This window comes from Sminthopsis crassicaudata, chromosome 5 (assembly GCF_048593235.1).
Source record: "Sminthopsis crassicaudata isolate SCR6 chromosome 5, ASM4859323v1, whole genome shotgun sequence".
NCBI classification, from domain to species: domain Eukaryota; kingdom Metazoa; phylum Chordata; class Mammalia; order Dasyuromorphia; family Dasyuridae; genus Sminthopsis; species Sminthopsis crassicaudata.
In genome coordinates this window covers 174,041,730-174,062,428 of record NC_133621.1, presented here as the reverse complement: position 1 = coordinate 174,062,428, position 20,699 = coordinate 174,041,730, and the positions used below count along the sequence as shown (strand labels likewise).

Here is a 20,699-nt window from a genome sequence, read left to right as displayed (position 1 = left end):
GTAGATTCCTCCAAACACTGAAATGTTTTGAAAAACCACATCTTGAAACTGGACAATGGACATGATATGAGTTAGATCAGATGACTTCTGGCATCCCATCTAGATCTGAAGTTCTATGATTCTGAGAAAAAGCAACTGAAATAATTATATATTTTTATCAATAGAATCAGAATGGAAAGTAAGAAGAGATATTAATGAAGAAAATATGATTGAAAATGCTAACCAGATCTGTGAAGAAGAGCTACTAACAAATATTTTTTTATGATTGTGATAAAAAAACACAACGGTATGTTAATTTTTTTCTATTATTATGATAGTGCACATAAAGTCTCTCTCCTCTCTGAAATAGACTATACATATGCAATCATGTGAAGCATTTCCATATTAGTTACTTTATAAAAGAACACTCAAATTAAAGAAGAAAGAACAAAAAGAAAGAAAATTATGCCACAGATTGTTTAATCATTTTCCGATCAATGGGCATGTCATACTAGATCACTGGAAGCATATTGATACTTTAAAATAACATTCCATTGGGAAGCTTGAGGTCATTAAAATAATTTTGCAATTTCCCAAAAGCAATTCAACCCATTCTCTTGTGATTCAATTCTGTACTCATCTCATTGCCCATTTTTACTGTCTACAGATATGTGAACTGATAGATCATCTCTATCAGTTTTATATCCTACTGCATATCATACTTTGAATATTTTTCATTCATCTATGACCATTTTCCCTGTGTAACCAAAACTTTTAGCAAGCTCAGAAGGGTTAACATTCTGGAAACACAAGGTATTAGAAACTGAATCTCAGTAGTATTATGGCATTCATGATGTTCCTCAGTTCTGGTAAGGAACCTTTCTTTCCTTGTACTCTCTCCTGGATCTTTTCCATGGCCATCAGTAATACCTTCCAAAAGTAATGTCTCCCTATTTTATGCCACATTTATGCTACCTCCACATTCAAGAATTCAAAACTTCCCCTTATCTGACCATATTCTATTGACTTTGCACATCTTCATCTGCCCCTACCAAAATTTGCTCTTGGTCTACACTTTGATCTTCAGTTCCTCAGTTCTGTCCCAGGCCATCAACCCTGCACTAACCCTAATATTCTTTTAAGCAAGTAGAATTAATTAATGTGGAAGAAATTATTATAAATATATACAGCATGATATATTAGAATAATATAATAATTAGAGGGTCAACCTACAACATTTTCTGCTATTATCACTTTCTAGGAATTGTGTGACATTTTTAAATGCATAGCAGATATCTTACTGAAAGATCAATATTAAAGTGGCCTTTTTCTGTGCCAACTCAAACATCTTGTGTAGTTAATGAACAGTAGGACCTTGCGTTTTCTTCATCTTTCTATCAATTGTATGGTTTAGTCCAAACAGCCTATTAAAACTGTTTTTTTTTAAAGAAATTAATTAGTTTCTTGATAGAGCTGTATTGCCATAGTTTTCATTGCTTCCTTTTCTACACAGTAAATATAAGTATCATCTTAGAAACAGATTTTTGTATTTTGACAGGAATTGAAGTAGAACTTACTTGCTTATAGTTTGCAGATTCCAGTTTCTTCCCTCTTTTTGAAAATGGAAACATTTTAAATCCTAAGATTCTCTTCTGTTATACATTTATTTCATTCAAACATATTTGAATATGTATATATATGTATATGTATATATATGTGTATATATTTGTGTGTGTGTATATATATATGTGTGTGTGCGTGTGTGTATATATATATATACATATATATATATGTCATTGTCCTATTTGATTGTAAGTTCCTTGAAAACAGTAGCTGTCATTTTTCACATTTATGTCATTAGTGCTAGTACATCATAGATACTTAATAAATGTTTCTTGAAATGTATGTTGTAATTTTTGCCTTAAAATTATTTTCTTTCTCCTTTTTCAGAAGGCAAAGTAGCCATTTCTAAAATAATGGATTACTTGAGACTTATAACTAACTGGGACTCTAAAGACAATGACCTCGAAGAGCTTTGGACCAAATTTGACCCTGAAAAGAGAGATTTTTCTGTGGATTTGGAGACGTACTATGCCATTATGAAAGAATGGATAGCAGATCGTAGCAACAGATGGTAATTCGTGGCTCTTGCTGATAAGTATTTTCATGAGTTTCTGCTTTAATTTCAGTGACAGCTGATATATCTAACATTTATCCTTATTTTATGAGAAGCTAATAAAATACTATACAGTGTTTCTTGGCTTTGGAACTATCTTTTTAATAGAGTGCTTAGGCAAATGTCACCATTTTATATATAAAAGAACCAAATCAAAGGAGTTAAATGAATTTATGATACTCTTTAACAGTAACAGGTTATCAGAGGCTTCTACTCCAGGTAAATCAGGGCTCCACTACTTTTTAACTATAAGGAGCTAGATGATGCAAAGAATAGAATAATAAAACTAAAGTCAAGATGACATGAAACCCAGCATCAGATACTTACAAGCTATGTGATCCTGAGCAATTCACTTAAGTTTAGTTTCCTTATCTGTAAAATGGGAATAATAATAATACCTTATCTTTTTGGGTTGTTGTGAGGACAAAATGAAATAATATTTGTAATGCACTTTGCACATCTTGAAGCTCTATATAAATGGTATCTATTAACTAAATACAATTCTAGATAATGTTTATAGGTATTGGGCATAAGTAGAGAAAGGAGAGGAAGAAGTCATCAATGGGAATAGGAAAAAGGTGAGATGTGGAAAAGCAAATGTGGCAAAAGGATTAATGCCATGTGGTATCTAAGTCATAGGATACCTATTATTGCATTTGATACTGCTGCCTTCATTATTATTATTGTTAGTTATTTCCCTGTTGATGGAGGTTGAAAATATGCTTTACAGAATATCTTAAAACAAAACAGCCCATCATATCTTTGATCTTGCCATTAATCACAAAAACACACCTCCGTGTTCAAGAATTCTGAAATTCCCTCACCTGAGCATATTTTATTGGCTTTCCACCTCTCCTTTTGCTTTTCCTTACCAAACTCTATTTTTCTTCTTCACTGTGATATTAGATTCTTTAGCCTTGTCAGTTTTCTCCCAGGTCATCATATTATTATTCTTTTAAACAATTAGAATTGAGAGAGATTTGATTATATTTAAACATAAAATTTCTATATTAAGAAAACAGTATAACCAATACAAGAATACAATACATTGGAGGAAATTCTTAAACACTTATGACTCCCCTCCAAAGTGCATCTGAAATATATGGGGAACTGTTTTTAAAAAATTTTAAACAGTTCCTACTCATCAACTGATAAATTGTCAAAGCAAATGAACAGACTTCAAAAGAGAAAGAACAAATTCTCAATAGTCACCTAGAAAATCAAGGAGATACAAATCAAAATAACTTTGAAGTATTATCTCATAATCATCAACTTGGTAAGAATGATTAAAAAGTAGGACATTTAGTAATGATAATTAGGTACACTCCTACATGTCTGATGGAATTGCAAATTAGTAGAATCAATTTTTAAAATAACTACAATAGTATACAGTAAAAGACAAAAAAATTATCATAGATGCAGTAATTCCATTATTGGAAGAGGAAGACCTCAGAGTCTTATCAAGAACAAATGAAAAAGCTATGTGTTCAAAGTTCTTTTTAAAACCACTCTTTGTAATTAAAAAAAAAAAAAAAAAACTGGAAACAACCTTATTGGCAGTCAATAAGTAAATATGTAGTTAAATTTCAATGCAGTCATGTAAAAGAACATAAGAATGCAAATCAATATATTTCAAATGTGTAGAATATAAAAATTTTAGAAAGACCTTTGTGAAATAATACCAAGCAGAAAAAAAAAAAGCAGTACAACTTGCACTTGGACTGTGAGGAAAAATGAATGACAAAGTTTAGACAAAGAATTCTTTTGGAGACTTAGAAGGAATAACTGAAAAGTTAAGGTATTTTCTGCCTTGATTTGAGTGTAAGTACTAGCAAATAAAAGCAATGGGGTAGCATAGTGGATATAGTCCTGAGCCTTTCTTTTCCTGAGTCCCAATTTGGCCTCAGACTCATACTAGCTGTGTGACCCTGAACCAGTTACTTAGCTCTGTCTCAGTTTCCTCATCTATAAAATGAACTGAGAAGGAAATGGCAAATCTACTCTAGCATTTCTGTCAAAAAACAAACAACCAAAAAAAAAAAAAAAAAAAAACCACCCAAAAGGAGTCATGAAGAGTTGAACACAAGTGAGCAACAACAAACTTGCAAATAACTAAAGTTAGGTTACTTTATGATATTTAATGTTAATTTTCTAGTAAATAATTTTTTAAAAAGGAGAATCAAATAGTAGACATAATTTGAATGCTAAAAAAGTGACATTTAGTGAGAGATGTAAATATGGAAAGCAATAATGAACACAAGAACTACAAAAGATGATAAAAGAGGAATACTGGTGCAAATGGCTTGCAGATTCATCTATCAACAAAACTTAAAGAGAAGCACATCTCTATGGATTCTTCTGAATGTTCTAAATATATGAATTAAGAATTTTTTTACGCAGGGTAAATAAAAGATTAACAGGAACCAAAAATACATATGTAGGTTATTGATGATGGGTAACTGAAATAACAAAATAGTTACTTGGAGAGTACATGCTTAGATTAAATAGAAAAAAAAAGAACAAATGCTTTGAAAATGAAATGTTAGTTGAGCTATCAAAACTATTTTTCGATGGAAATAAATAATCCCTTGTCACTATACTTAAGGGTTATATTATTCAGTTCCTTTTCTTCATATTTTCTTTCTTCTCCTTTTCCTATTTTTATTAGCATTTTATAAAGGTAGAGGAGTAAAAAAAGAGTCTGAGCACCCAAAATAATCTATTTGAGTACTTCTGTAATGATGAACTACCTAGAAAAGAATATTTCCCCTTGAATGTCCCCATCCCTTAAGTTAACCATATTATCCTCTGAAATTGTTCCCCTTTCCTGTTTTTTTTTTTCCTGTAGCATCACCATTTTCCAATTATGCTAGGAACTCTGCAGGCATTTTTGATCCTTTTCTCTATTATGCCATATATTCAAAATGTCACAGAGTACTATTAGTTCTTCCTTTAAAAAGATCTCTTAAATATTGAGTCTGCTACTTTCTACTCTACTGGTATTATTTTAGGCTGGAGTTCCAGCACTTCTAAGATAGGCTACTTTAATCACTTCTTAAATAATGTTCTTGTTTCTAGTCTTTCCCTAACTCCTGGTTATACTACAAAAAGCCAGAGGACAAGTCTTCCTAAAAGGTGAACTACATCACTTTATCTTCCTGCTCAAAAGCTTCCAGTAGATCCTCATCCTTTAGCAATAAGTTCAGGCTAATCAGCCTGATTGTTTAGGAACCTTCTTGGTATGGTTCTACTTACCTGTTCAAACTTCTCTCCCATTACTCACCAACAGAAGTCTTGCAGTTCAAACAGATTAGTCTTCTCCCTATTGGTAGAGCATACTTTACTCATTTCCATGCAGAAGCCATTATAGAAAAATATCCCATTTCTCTCTTTTTTATCTGCAAATCCCTACTTCCTAAAAGCTCAGCTCAAGTTCTGTTTCTTGATCCCAATAAGCCTTCTAAGTTTCTCCTTTGCTAAATACAAATCAATATTATACATACTATTTATTGGCATTTAGGTTTATTTTGACACTTTGCTTATACACTGCCTCCTATGAATAGGAGAACATTATTCATAGAATAACAGAATGTTGAATGAATGAAGTATGTGTTAAACACTATGTGCAAAGCTCTGGGCTAGTTACTGGGGATATAAATAGAAAAGTAAAACATTTTCTACTCTCGTGCAACTTGTATTGAGCACGACAACAAATATGGAAAATATCAGCTAAAAGTCAGACAGAAAGGTCTCATGGTCCTTAGAGTGCAGTAGCAAAGCAGCTGGTAATGCTTCTTTAATGGAATTTCCACTGGTGAAATCCTATCTGTTTCTAATGTTAAATCATTTGACAGTACCAAGAATAACTTTTTCCTGGGTCTTTAGTAGCTTTGGTTATAGCACTTGAAGGAGAATTGCTAGGCTACATTTCTACATAGGTTCCTTCCCAGGAAGGAACTGAGGCTGTGAATGGTTAAAAGCATTGCTAATATAGTTTCTTGGTGTCAATGCCTTGGGTTTACCATAACATGATCTTAAGGGATATGGTGGTCAAGGTAGTGAAAGTTTATAGACTTGCCTGGAACATGTTCCTTCCATCTCTCTCTCTCTCTCTCTCTCCTCTCTCTCTCTCTCTCTCTCTCTCTCTCTCTCTCTCTCTCTCTCTCTCTCTCTCTCTCTCTCTCTCTCTCTCTCTCTCGTTGTTTTGAGTAGAATTTCTTGCCTTGCCTAGTATCAGATGAATGATAGTGGGAATGTCTAGTGCATTTTCTTTTTCATTTTTAGTCTTTAAAAAATTTACCTATTTAAAATTTATGGAATAAAACAATAATTTCCATAATATAGTACTGGTTTATTGTTAATTAACTGAACCAACCATTTTGGAGAGCAATCTGGAATTATACCCAAAGAGTTATTAAGCTGCCTATTTCCTTTAAAGCAAGAGATTCCATTGCTGTAGCATCACCAGAGATGATTAGGGAAAGGGGAAAGGAATCTATATATTCTAAAAATTTTATAGCAAATCTCCTTGTGGTGATAAAGAATTAGAAGGTGCAGGGATATCCAACAATTGGAGAATGGCTGACCAAATAAGGTGTGATATGGGATTATGATAGAATGCTACTATGTTATTGGAGATGATGAGCTCAATGATCTTGAAAAACCTTGGTAAAACCTTCATGAAATAATGAAGAGCAAAGTGAGCGGAATCAGAACATTGTGTAAAGTAATAGCAATATTGTTTTATGGATGATTTTGAGGAAATGACTTTTGACTATTTGACTATTAGAAATATCCAAATTAATAATAATGGAAATAAGATGCTGGTCCATTTTCCACTGGAGTTGCCTTCTCAGATTTTGGCTTTGAGAGTTTCTTTTACAAATAGGAGGGAAATTCTGCCTCCTGGGCTCATCTTTCCATTGGTGATTGCCAACAGCTTTTGCTAATGGTAATGAGGATGTTGGAGTCTTCCAAGATGATTTCTTCTCTCAATATTGGCTATAGAGCTAAGTTGGAAATAGGCCCAGTGGCCTAGAGATCACTACTATTCCCAAGGTTCTTGAGTTGAAAATGCTGGGCTATCTCCTTTCATCAATTAATGAAGAATGATACTTACCTCAGGCACTGGAAGGATGGTAATGCTCTCTACAATAATAGGAAGTTAGAATATAGGGAAAGTTTTGGGGGAATAATGAGTTCCATTTTGGGCATAATGAGCTTAAGATGTCTACTGGACATCCAGTTTGAGATTTCTGAAAAGTAGTTGGAGATGTGAAATTAGCAGTTAGCAGAAAGATAGGGACAATATTTAAATAATAAATAAATAGGGACTGATGAGATTACCAAGTGAAGTAGTATAGAAAAAAGGAGAAAAGAAGAGGCAATATAGAACCAAGAGCATACCCTCTAACTCTAAGGGTCCCTGAGAATTCTATCCCATCTCTAGCAAAGTAGGCAGAGAAGGAGAGCTCAAAAAGGTATGAGGAAAACCAGGAAAGACTGCTGTCCCTAAAATCTAAAAAGAAGAGAATATTAAAGAGGGAGAAGTGTTAGAAAGTGTCAGAGATCACAGAAAAATCAATAAGAATAAGGATAGAATTTTATGCTATTAAATTTGGCACATAAACTTTGGAGAAAGCAATTTTAGTGGAATAATAAGATCTGAAGTCAAACAGTAAGGGATTTAAGAAGAGAATGAGAGGAGAAAAAACAAGAGGTATCACTGATAGAAAATCTTTTTGACTTTAGCTATGAAATGCATAATATATAATAGTAGAGATGGAAAAGTCAAAGGAAAATTTTTTAGTATAGGAAAAAACATGGGCATATTTGTAGGCAGTAAGTTAGTGGATACAGAGATGAAAAATACAATGAGGATGACAGAAGAAGCAGTCTGTTTGGAGGAATTGGAATGGAATTAGGATTCCTTGATCAAGTGGAAATGTTGGCCTTGGTAAGGAGTAAGGCCAGGGATAAACGAGGGAAAGTAGTAGAAATCAACTAAATGACAGATGAGGCAAAAGGAAAAGAGAGAGTTCACAGTGAATGGCTTCATTTTTTTCTGCAAAATATGAGACAAAATTCATCTGGAAGAACAAAAGATCAAGAATTTCAAGGGAATTAATGAAAAAAAATGCACATGAAGGTGGCCTAGCTGTACTAGACCTAAAACTATATTATATAAAGCAGGGGTCATCAAAACCATTTGGTACTAGCTAAGAAATAGAGCAGTCAATTTGAGAATAAGAACTCACTATTTGATAAAAATTTCTAGGAAAATTGGAAATTAGTAGGGAAGAAACTAGGCATTGACTGGGCATTACCCTATACCAAGATAAGGTCTAAATGGGTTCATGATTTAAACATTTTTAAACAAAATCAATTACCATAAAAAATATATGAGACAAAGTTCTAAGTTGACCAATCTGCAGGGCCTATGGGAATATGGTGGTCAGTGTCAATGGTTTTTGAATCATCCAGCACACACTGCCTCCTTTATCTCCCAGACAGCTTGGTTCCTTGTTAGATCTCTAAAGGACCTAAGGGAGCAATCTGCCTTAGATCACATAGAAACTAAATGTCAGAGCTGAGACTTTATCTCAAGTTTTCTTGACTTTCCAGTGTATTACTTGTTCCTCTATAATAGGCTATTTCTCATTATGCATGGTCTCTACAACTAGTCTGCAAATTCCCAGAAAGTAGAAACTCTTCCTTGTATTCCTTTCCATTCTACTCCTTATACCTAGCATGGAATAATTTGTATATTTAAGTACTTAACAATTACATGTTGAATGGAGGAAGGGCAGAAAGAAAAAAAAAGACATTTACATGAAAAATGTATATTTGAAAAGAATAGCAAGTTATATATAGTGATCATCTTTTATATCGTACAATGTTATAGAAATGCTTATTCTATTTCATGAATTAAAAATAAAAAATAAATACCATGTTGACTGAATTAATCAGATTTGGCTAAAGATTTAGAAAATGCCAGTAAGACCCAAGATCACTACTCTTCTGAATTCAATATAGAACAACTATATATTAATGTAAAATTTACCAATTAGGGAAGATCCAAGCTTTGAGATGCCAAAATGTTTCTAAATTTTTTACAAAAATATTCTGATGTAGCAAAAATTAGGAGAACAATAACTAGGAAAATTATTTGTAACACATTGCTCTAATAAAGATCTCATTCCCAAGAAGCAAATTAAGCTTTGTAAGATTTTGAACTATTCCCTAAATGATCAAGAATATGAAGGGGCATTTTTCAAAGAGTGAGATCTAAGCTATCAATGATCATGAAAAAATGCTGTGACACTATTTAGTAGATAAATGTAAATTAAAGCTGCTTCAAGATTCCACCTCATACTTGTCAGATTGTCAAAGATGAGAAAAGAGGAAAATAATAAATATTGGAAGAGGCACAAGAGGAAAAAAAAAGTTGCATTAATGCTCTATTGGTGGAGCTGTGAATTGGCCCAGCCATTTTGGAAAGCAATTTTGGAAAGTGATTATGCCCAAGAAGCTACCAAACTATGTATACGCTTTGGCCCAGATATAACACAGCTGGGTTTATACTTCAAATAAATCAAAGAAAGAGGAAAAGGGTTTATATGTACCAAAACATTTATAGTCATTCTTTCATAGTACTCCAAAATTGGAAATTAAGAGATGAGGATGTTTTCTAAACTTCTTGTCAGTTTTCTCTTTCTGTCCAGATGGTATTTAATACATTTACACAATATTATTGCTTCTGATTCTCCCTCCATTGATTTTTACCCCAATATTATAGAGAATAGATGAATAAATTATGATATATGAATGTAATGGAATACTGTTGTACCATGAGAAATGGTGAAATGGACAGTTTCAGAGTAAATGGAAAGATCTTAAACTGATCCAAAGTGAAGTGAGCAGAACTATCAATTTAAACAATAATAATTATTATAAATAAAGTAACATATTATAATAAAATAGTAATTTATATATAATATAATAATTATAATATATATAAATATGATAATTATAATAACATAAAATATTATAAATAAAAAAATCTTCATAGAGTACTAATCAATGAAAAGATAAACCACAAGTCTAAAAGAATTAAAATTAAACATATATTCAACTTCTAACAGAGAGGTGATAAACTTAAAATACAGAAACATACATTTTTTTTAGACATGACTTAGGTGGAAATTGTTTTCCTAGACAATGTAAATATACAATGAGAGATATTTTTAATTGTTCAGTGGTGGGAAATGGTAGTGGAAGGGATATTTTTAAAGCATATATTTTACTTTAACAATAAATAAGAGGGTAAAGAAATTTGAGTTAGATGGAAGAAGTTGCCTATGTATATCTTCAAAGCTGGATGCCATAAAGAATATTTAGAGTATAGGAAGAATAACATTGATACCCAGTAATTCACAGTAGAAAAATTCCAAAGTAAGAGACAAAAATAAAACTCATGTCCTCATATGACACAAAATATATGTTATTTGTAATCCTAATGCAAGGAACAAAATGTAGCTTGAGAGACAGTATTGAGACTTATCAGATGAAACTCCTAATAGGAATAAGGTAAATATTATTGAAAAGCAAAAGGATAGACAAAATATGTGTTGCATGCATTTGTACATATCATTTTCAATTCATATATATATATATATATGTGTGTGTGTGTCCATATGCATATACATGTATATCTCATATGATTGTATGTATATATAACCTTAACCTATATGTTACAAATAATGTGCAATACATATATGTGAAATCATAAAAATTGAGTATATAGAGGAACAGAGAAGTACACATGTATATGGGAGTAGCAGGGAAGGGCAAAGATAGCAGGAAAGATTACTCAAGAATTTAAGAAATAAAAGAAAAAACTTTATAAAAAATAGGGTAAAAGTATGGTGGGAAATATTTGGATAGCAATCAATAAAGAGAGAATCAGAAGCAATAGTATTGTAGAAATTTATTGAATACAAACTGGATAGAAGTAGAAAACTGACAAGAAGTTCAGGAAACATCCCAGGCCTAACATGGAAGCATGAAGGCATACAGGGTAGTTGTGGGAGACTTAAGTTATCTGTGCTCTCTTTTTGCCAAAGGAAGAACAATGAATAATTTCTTGTTCTCTTATGTGAATGATTTTATCTTTCAAAAAGTGGAGGAACTAAGAAAGGAAACTATCATTCTGGATGTGATTCTTGCTGATAAGGAAGGACTAGATGCTGCATCATAAATAATGTGAATCTTGGGGGAGAAGTGGCCACAAACTCTTAAAATAAAACATACAAAAAGAGAAGAAAGCTGAATGAAGTCCAATATACACTCTAGATTTTGGGAGAGCAAATTTCAAAGCACACAGAAAAATGATAGGTAACACACTATGCCCTAAAATTCTATAAGGAATATAATAGTGATCTATCATAAAAATCTCTCAAGAATGAAGTTTTGAAAACTCAAAGATATTACATTTCAGTAAGAAAGAAGAAACTGTTTAAAAAGATAGATAGGAAAACTCAGAAACAATGGTGGTTTTTTAAATTTGTTTTGTTTTTCTTTTTAAAGATGGAAGCAATATAGTAACTGAGTATGAATATAGTAATGTAGTAACTGAGGATGAGTATAAAATGTTGCATGATCCTATAACAATAATGGCAGGATTGATAAAGTTCAGAATGAGCCTAGGCTATAGAAGAGTGCTAAAAAAAAAAAAACAGAATAGGAATTTTTAAAGTTATATTAGAAAACAAAGGATCAAACATGTGAGTAAGAGTTTTGCTTGAGGGTAGATGGTGCATGATAACTGATAATGATGAAATGACAGAATGACTCAAAATTAATTTTGCTTCTTTTACCTTTGCCAAGGAGAATGATTTTAAACTAGAAAAAAAAGAAGTGACTTATATGAAATTAAAACAAAGATAAATAAGAAGACAGATAACAATTCATGTACCCAAGTATCTTTAATAAGTTCAAGGTGCTACACTCAGACACAACACCCAGAAAACTAAAAACTAGCAGATAGCAATACCACTTGAAGGATCATGGGAGATGTGCTTCAAGAATGGTAACAAATGTCCTAATTTTCATATGGTGGGAGCAGAGGTTGGTCAGTAAATTATAGACTAAAGAGTTTGACTTAGATTCTATGAAAATTCAGTCATGATTAGTAAATTTATAGAAAAGAAAGGGTAATCACAAATATTCAATATAATTTCATTTGAAAATATCATACCAAATTAACCGAAATTCCTTTTTTGATAGAGTTAATAAACAGAGTTAATAAGTTGACAGTTCAGAAGAATATGCTAGTTTTTTGCCTAAGTTGTAGAGAAGCATTGATAACTTTTTTCATCTTTTATTTTTTGATAATAGCTTTTTATTTTCAAAATACATGAAAAGACAGTTTTCAACATTCATCCTTGTATTCCAAATCATTCTCCTTCCTTTATTCCACCACCTCCCCCAGACAGCACATAATCCAATATAGGTTAAATATATGCAATTCTTCTAATCATAATTCCACATTTATCATGCTGTACAAGAAAAATCAGATCAAAAAGGAAAAAAATGAAAAGGGGAAAAAATCAAGGAGACAACAAAAAGATGAAAATACTATGTTGTGAGCATATTCAGTTCTCTCTCTGTATGCAGATGACTCTCTCCATCACAAGTCTATTGGAACTGATCTGAATCACCTCATTGTTGAAAAGATCCATATCCATCACAGATGATCATCACATAATCTTTTGCTTACTTTGTTCAGTGTTAATTCATGCAAGTATCTCACTATCTTTCTAGACAAGATGAGGGAGACATGGGCTATTTTTGGTATTGATTAAATATTGCACTCAATGAGTAGTATTATGTGGTTCAATTCTACAAGCATTTTTAGCACCTGTCTTCTGGGTTAACTATTGGAGATACAAGGAAGGACAAAAAGACAGTCCCTGTTCTCAAAGATCTCATAGTCTAATGAAAGAGAAAATATGAAAACAACTATGTACAGATAAGATATCCAGGATAAATTTGAAATAATGAACAGAGGGAATACTTCTGGTAGAAGAATTTTAGTTGGGACTTAAAACCAAGGAAGCCAGGAAGTGGAGATGAGGAGGGAGAAAATTCTAGGCAGGAAGGAAAGCCAATGAAAATTTATAGTCAGAAGATAGTGAGGGTCAGTGACTGGCCTTGTAGAACCACAAGATTACACAATAGTAGACATAAGTATTTGATGGATTATTCTGTGAACAAGGGATTATATACTTTTTTTACATTTAGTTTGGCCCCAGATGTCAAAAAGTAGAAACGAGTGGAAAGTTCAGAAAGGTACATTTAGGTTTAATATAAGGGAGAACTTTCTAATAGCTAGGTATATGGAAAGTAAAGTGAGCTATGTTGAGAAGTAGTAAATTACTCTGAGAAATTTTCAAGGAAATATGGATCATTACATATGGAAAATGTTGATGAGAAAATTTTTTATTTAAGTATGTGTTGACTAAATGGACAGGAAGATGACTTCCTATTCAAAGATTCTATGAAATTGAAAGGTGTACAACTTGCACTTATGAATAGGCTTTGTCTGCTAATATTCTCTATCAAAAATTTATTTGATTATGATATCCTACTAGCACACATGTAACCAGAGACAGAAGGAAAGATCTCTCAAAGATATATGATATCATTAATTTTGAAGTTCCTTCCAGTGATGCAAATTATAATCCATTCAGGCCTGTCAATTTTGCATAACTCTCATCCTTGCCTAAAGTGCCTAAAGAGCTAGATTCCTTCCTCACTTTCTCCTGGTTCCACAATGTTACAAATAGAACACTAAGGCAATCAGTATGTCATCTCTTATCTTCACCATTTGACCATTCCATATTTTCTTTTTATTATACAATTCATTATTTATATCTTTTACTCTTGTTCTTTGAAGAGCTTCATTAGTTATATGTTACAGCTTGCTTATACAACCATATATCTCTTCATTGCTCTCTGCAGGAAACTGATTTTTAATTTTTTGGGACTTGTATTTGCATGTTGTGCTGCTTTACAGTAATACTAGTAGGATATTGGTGTTTAAATGGTGGGCCTTTGCTTTTATGCTAAAGAAAAGGTTATTAAAAGAGTTTAGCAGTTTCCCAAAGGAAATCCAGCCTGCTCTCCTCTTCTTTTTTCAGTTCATGACCAAACTCCTTTTATGTCTTTTATGTCTGTCCCAGATAGACATAACGGACAAAGTGTGTAAGTTGTATATCCAAAAGTATGTAGTCATCCAGGCAACAGACTTTTCATCCCTTTGGGCCTTCCTTTGTGGATGATCAAGCCAAATTCCATGAACAGGTAAGAAAGCTTGTACCCACCCACTTACTAGTATCTAGATAAAATTGACCATGATATAATAAATGTTATTGCTCCTTAAGAAATAATGAATATGGAAAACAGAAAAGCACAAGAAGATATGAATTGGTGATTGTGAAACAAGTAGAACCAGAAAAGCAATATGTACAATTACAACAATGTAAATGGAAAAAATAACATTAAAAAATAGCATATGCTGCACAATTATGATGACTAACCTTGGTCCTGGAGAAGAGAAAAAAAAATAAATCTTTTTCCCTTCTTTCTAGTGGTGGGGAACTGTGGACAAGGGATATTGTATATTCCAAAAGACTTAGTTAATGTTTTGGTTACTTTTTAAAAATTGCTCTTTTTGTCTTCCTATATCCTGTGTTGTAAGGCATAGCTCGCTTGGTAAAAAGGAGAAAGAAATTGAAAAATGAAGATGAAATAAAAACAAAAGTTTATTCATAAAAAATTAAATTCAAAACAAAGTTGGGTATGCTAACTTTAAAAGACTCTGCTGTTTCCCATCCCTCTAAACTGGCAATTTTCCCAAGGGACATAAATAGAATAAAACATAAGCTCAAAGTACTTTTTTTAGACAAATTTAATTGAATGAGGTAGGAATATAAAGACCCATAGCGGGAGTCTTCTAGCATCATCTTATTTGGGGGGAGTCAGAGATACTAAGATAAAATTTCAAGGCCTCCTTTGGGATAAAAGCACCATCTGCTTTAACTCTAGCAATCCATAGTGGTTTCGAAAAGCTTTCCTCCAATGAATCTTCATCCCAGGAATATAATTTTTCTGGTGACCTTAAGGTCTAAGAAAGAAGTTACCTTAAAAAAAACAGTTTCCTTAAATCCTTTCCTACAAGTTGTGAATTAGACCTCCCTAGAACTAATGGGCACATTAATAACTTTGTTCAACATCTGGCATAAGGTCTTAGTAGTTTTTAGTACTTATCCAAAAATAGTTTTGTGCTTGTAGTAATAGTTGTGAAAGTTATATTTGAGGTTTTGCTTGTCAATTTTTCCAGTGTCCAACAATCTACTATGAGAACACATTTTTTAAAAGAAGAATTGGAGGAACTGAAAATTAACTTGAATGTCTCAGAAGAGGAAAAAATTAAGATAGCAACTCAACATAAAGAGTCAGTAAGTGACCCGGTTACCTTTTAAACATCATAAATATGAATTGTGACTTTCATGATAATATTTACAAAAGAGACAACTAGTCAACCTAGTCTAATAGATTAATAGAGGAAAAAACAAATATGTTACTAATCTTCCTAAGTTAGACCTGTATTTCCTACAAAGCACTTACATTAAACTTTTATCTATGAAAATTTAGAACATTCAGACTGTCTAGTATGGGTTTATGCTCTAAAATATTTAGTACCTGAAAACCATTCAAATATGATTCTGCCATTGATTTGCCTGTCAAATTTTCATTTCTTCACAGGACATAATTAAAAGGGTGAGGTGTTCCAGTATTTCTGAGCTTTTTTTTAGGTCTCACTAATTTGTTTTTTTAATACAATAAGAATGCAAATTAGTAAAGGACTGAAGGATTAAAGTTCTAGGGCGCAAGAAAAGTTAGCTAGACTAGTCTTTAAATCATGCTCTGTGGGGGAAAATTTTTTTTAATAAGAACTCAAATTATTGCCTAGATTCAATATAGGTGTTCCATTTTTAACTGTTCCATTTCAAATGAGTGGTTACTGCTATCATTTTTGTTTCATTTTTTGTCATTTTTCCAGTCCCTCCCACAGTGCCTATCAAACATTGAGTGCTTACTAAATAAAAATTGGCTGATTATCAAATATATTGTCATGTTAATATTGTTAAATATGGAAGTGAAAGCTTTTCAGACTTGTAAAAAATAAATTTGTTTACAGGATGAGAAGATATTTAAAATCTATCTTTAAGGCAATATAGCATAATGGAGAAAGCATTTATCAGGAAATCAGAAGAATTATATTAAAATCCCTGTTCTGACATAATTAACTTTAGGTTAACTAATTTTAGTCAATATTGCAAGGACTCAATTTCCTCATCTATAAAATAAGGAAATTTCATTCTAGCTCTAAAACCATATGATTCTGTAAGACTTTACTATAGGAAAGATTGACTTGTCAAGCCTCTTTAGAACTCTGTAATGTACTCCTACTTCAGTCCTTCTATATATGTCTTTGTACAGTCTCTCATTGAACAACTCTGGCTTATTAACTTCAATTCTCTGACATTTTGCAAGTTGGGATTTGGAATATAAACTTCTGATGCTCAGATTCACATATAATTGAACCTAAGAAATATGGATCTTGAAATAGGAAGTACATTCATATGTGTTTCCAGGGTGTTTTTTGATAGCTCGGCTCACAATTACTTCTAGTTAAGTTTTTAGGGGAAGAACTAAGGCCAGAGGATACAACTAAAGAATGCTAGAAGTTTTGTTTGTTGTTTCTCATTATCTTAGATATAGATAAAGTCTGTAAGGATGATTGGACTTCTAGAAACCTAGGAGTTTACATTGCCTTTAGTGAAGTTTTAGACTAGCTACCATGTGGTGTGTTGAGATCTTTGAAATTAGTTAAGATTCAAAATAGGTATACTTTTATGAATTTTTACCAAAAAAATGTGTAATTTCTTAAATCACTGAAGTATTTTAATTTCCCCCTAAATTAACCAGGAAAAAGAAAATCAGGCCTTGATTCTTAAAATCCAGTATCTTCAGGAGGAGGTATGTTAAACATGTGAAACTCTGGTACAAATGTAGAAAAATCACATAAGTGAACATAGCAAAATTACTAATAGTAGACATGTTATTTTTTTTCTGTATGGCTACTGGTTCTGTCAATTTGTGATGTGGTAACTGGAAAGGATAGAATTTTTACATGTGAACTGAAAGTATTAGGTCTCTGCCACTTCTAAGGAAATGGAATTTAAGAAGAAAAAGTCGAAGATGATGGTAATTCGTCTAGTTAGAAGACGAAGGCAATTCAAATAATGTTGAAAGCAAGCCCTGTTATCCAAAGGGACTTTTAATTATGCTGTAAAATATGAGAGGACAGAGATAATTTCATTCTTCTTTTCATCCCTCACAGCATTGAGCAGAGTACTCTTTACTAACTAATGCTTAATAATTGTTGGCTGTGAATAGATGAGGAAATAAGTAAATCTTAACTAATGAGTTTCTAATATGTGAGATATTTTGGAGTTATAAAAGAAGAATATAAAGAAGTATTTTCAAAAAGTAAAAACAAAACAAAACAAGGAAATATTTAGATTTACTATAACTTTTCTGGAGAAATCAAATTCCCTGTCAATAACCTTTGAAGCTCAATTGTGTTAAATGTTTCTCATTTTGCCTGTGTATAACCTATCGACTTGAGGGCTACCTTTCTCTGTTAAATGTTTTGATGAGATATGCAAAAGATGAGCCAGGTATTTGACTTAACACTGCCCCAGTAGAATGGGTAAACATCTGGACATGGAGAGGAACCCACAACATTGTGTTACTAGAAATGAAGTTTCATTGTTTTTCTTAACAACCCAAATCCTCAAGTATAAAAGTATAAAAATTAAGTATAAAAATAAGATCACTGCATTATATTAAACAAATCTAAAGTTGTTTGGAGGGAACAGAAAGGAGAGAAATATAAGAAGGGGAAATAGAGGAACAGTTTCTAAATCACTTCATAGCCCTGTAATTATCTATTTATATTGGTAAGTATTTTCAGCTGTGCCTGATTGGGGGGAGGGAGGTGTGCAGAGTTAAGAGATTAATTTACAGTGAAGAATAACATCCAAACTTGTTTCCTTTATTTAGTTGGTAGTCATCTTCCTCTAAAATATTAGGCTTTGGTGACTTCCAAAAGAAATTATTTACCAGTGCAAGAGTGAAAATGAAAAGCATGTTATATGTTAAAAACATATATATTTTTAAAATTGCATAGAGTTAAGAAGGCATGGAGAGCTTGTGGTTTTCATTGGTGAAATACCCATATATATGAAATTAAGGACTATCAGAGTTTTATGAAGTAAAGTATTGGAGCTAGAGATGGTCTTAAATCCAAGAAAAGTTGTGTTTAAGTTCTGCTTCCTGACACATATTGGCTGTGTGACCCTGGAAAGACCTCTTAATCTTTCAATATTCTAGGAAACTAAAATTAAATTGCAAAGGAATTCCCAACCTGCATTGGTAGAGGAAATATCCTAACCCAAGAGTTATGCCAATAAAATCACAAAAATTTAATCTAGAAGTAATTTTAATCATTGAAGCTTCAGTAGTTTTATAACTTTCAAAGATAAGTGTTTTCCTTCTAGTCGATTTCGTAGATATGTTTGTGTGTATTTTTTTTTTGTTAGAATACAAGGAATGTCATGGATATAGATAGATTGGAAAGGAAGATTGAAGAATTGACTAAAAGTGAGATTGAACACCAAGTAAATACATTCCCAATACTGGTAAAACATTTCTTCTGATAGTGATACCTGCTGACATTGAAACTCTTATCTTTGATTTTAATAGTTGAAATTTACCTACCACTTATTTGAAAACTAGGATAGAAGTTATTATTATTATTAGAAAGAATACCTTTATCATTGTAAGGATTCATATTAAGGATTATATAACTCATACCCTTATAAAGAGGAATGGTGAATGAACTATAAAACCTGCCATTGATGCCATAAGTAGAAGTCTGAATGCTTTTCATATGTATGTGATGTGTAGTTTATAGTAAACAAAAAGGAATAATTGATAAATTAATTAATTTGAATCATCTTAAATTATTTAAAATCATTTATTTGAACTGAAATTACTTTCCTTATATTATATTAGAATCTGTCTGAAACAAATGTTGTGGATGTCAGAAATTTTATATTTCCTAAAAGAGATCCAGACTCCCTGAATATTTTCAAATGGTAATATCATCACTTGATAATAGTTATGAGTATGTACTTAATAATAGTAATGACTGCCTCAACTAATGGAAAACACATTAGGATGCCAATTTTTTAATTACTGTTTGCCTTTTCCCTATGTATGGACTGAAGGACTATATTCATTTTATGCAAATATAAATGCATTTATATTGTTATATTATTATTTAAGTATGTTTATTTTAAGTTTAAATAACATTAAATAGCTTTAAAATGATCTTTTTGAAAAAAGTCAAGGACATTTTTAAGTTGTTCTTCTTACAGCTGACTCTAATCTTGAAAGGGAAGTGGCAGCTCTTGTCTTACACTTGTAGATTTATGATAAATTTTAATATATATGTACATATACATATATGTAACGCTCATTTTCCCTAAGAAAATGTGAGTTTTCTAGCTACCACAAAAAATTTTCTTCCTTTTGCAAGGAAATGAGATAGCACTTTGAAAAAAATTCATAGTCTCAGAATTAGATAAGACCTCAGAGGTCATCTAGCCTAATCCATTACTGAATAAGAATCCTCTCTACAATATATGCGGTAAGCAGTCATCCAGTCTTTGCAAATAGATTTCTATGAGGTGATACTTCTGCCTAAGAGTTGGGGTTGCTCTCTAAGTATTAAGTAATTTTTTCCATATATAAAGCCTACATTTTCTTTTAGCATCTTCAGCCCATTTCTCCTGGTTCTATTTCCTAGCACCTGTTTCATGTAAGAGCTGTTCAAATACTTTTAAGACATATCACATTCTCTCTATTATGAGATGTTTTTCTTGGTTGGGCAATGTATCCTAAATGATAATTACATTCTAGATATTTTCTAAATGACATCTAAAACACATACATCTGCAACTACATAAATTGCAGCTGGGCCTCTGTGGACTAAGGAATGTCCACATCATAATTGTGTAAAAGTTTTAGATTATAAAGTCTTTGAAGGCCATAGAAGGTGAAGTGAAATAATGTCAGATGGGAAATCTGTTCAATTGGCTGTGATTTTTCAGCATTCCTGAATAAAAGCATTCCTGTATAAAAGCAGCAAATTAGCTGAAAACAAAATAAATATGGCAATACTCCTCAAGGAGTACTAATAGGGAAAAGATAATAGTCACAAGAGAAGCAAGGTAGCATTTAGTCACTTTTTCCAAACTATTTTATATTCCTCCAACACAACCTCGAAAAAGGCATATGTATCTGATGTGTAATAAGTATCTCTTAACAGAATAAGATTGACTTC

At 32.0% G+C, this 20,699-nt stretch overlaps 1 protein-coding gene across 1 annotated transcript in view; it reads left to right on the top strand.

The window, feature by feature from the left end:
- The window catches only part of IRAG2 (inositol 1,4,5-triphosphate receptor associated 2), a 103,952-nt gene that overhangs the window by 6,199 nt on the left and 77,054 nt on the right, over positions 1-20,699 (top strand). Inside the window, 5 exon segments of the mRNA XM_074269590.1 lie at positions 165-254; positions 1,930-2,113; positions 15,561-15,678; positions 17,213-17,263; positions 18,892-18,969. Of these exon segments, the coding sequence (XP_074125691.1) occupies positions 165-254; positions 1,930-2,113; positions 15,561-15,678; positions 17,213-17,263; positions 18,892-18,969 (521 nt within the window).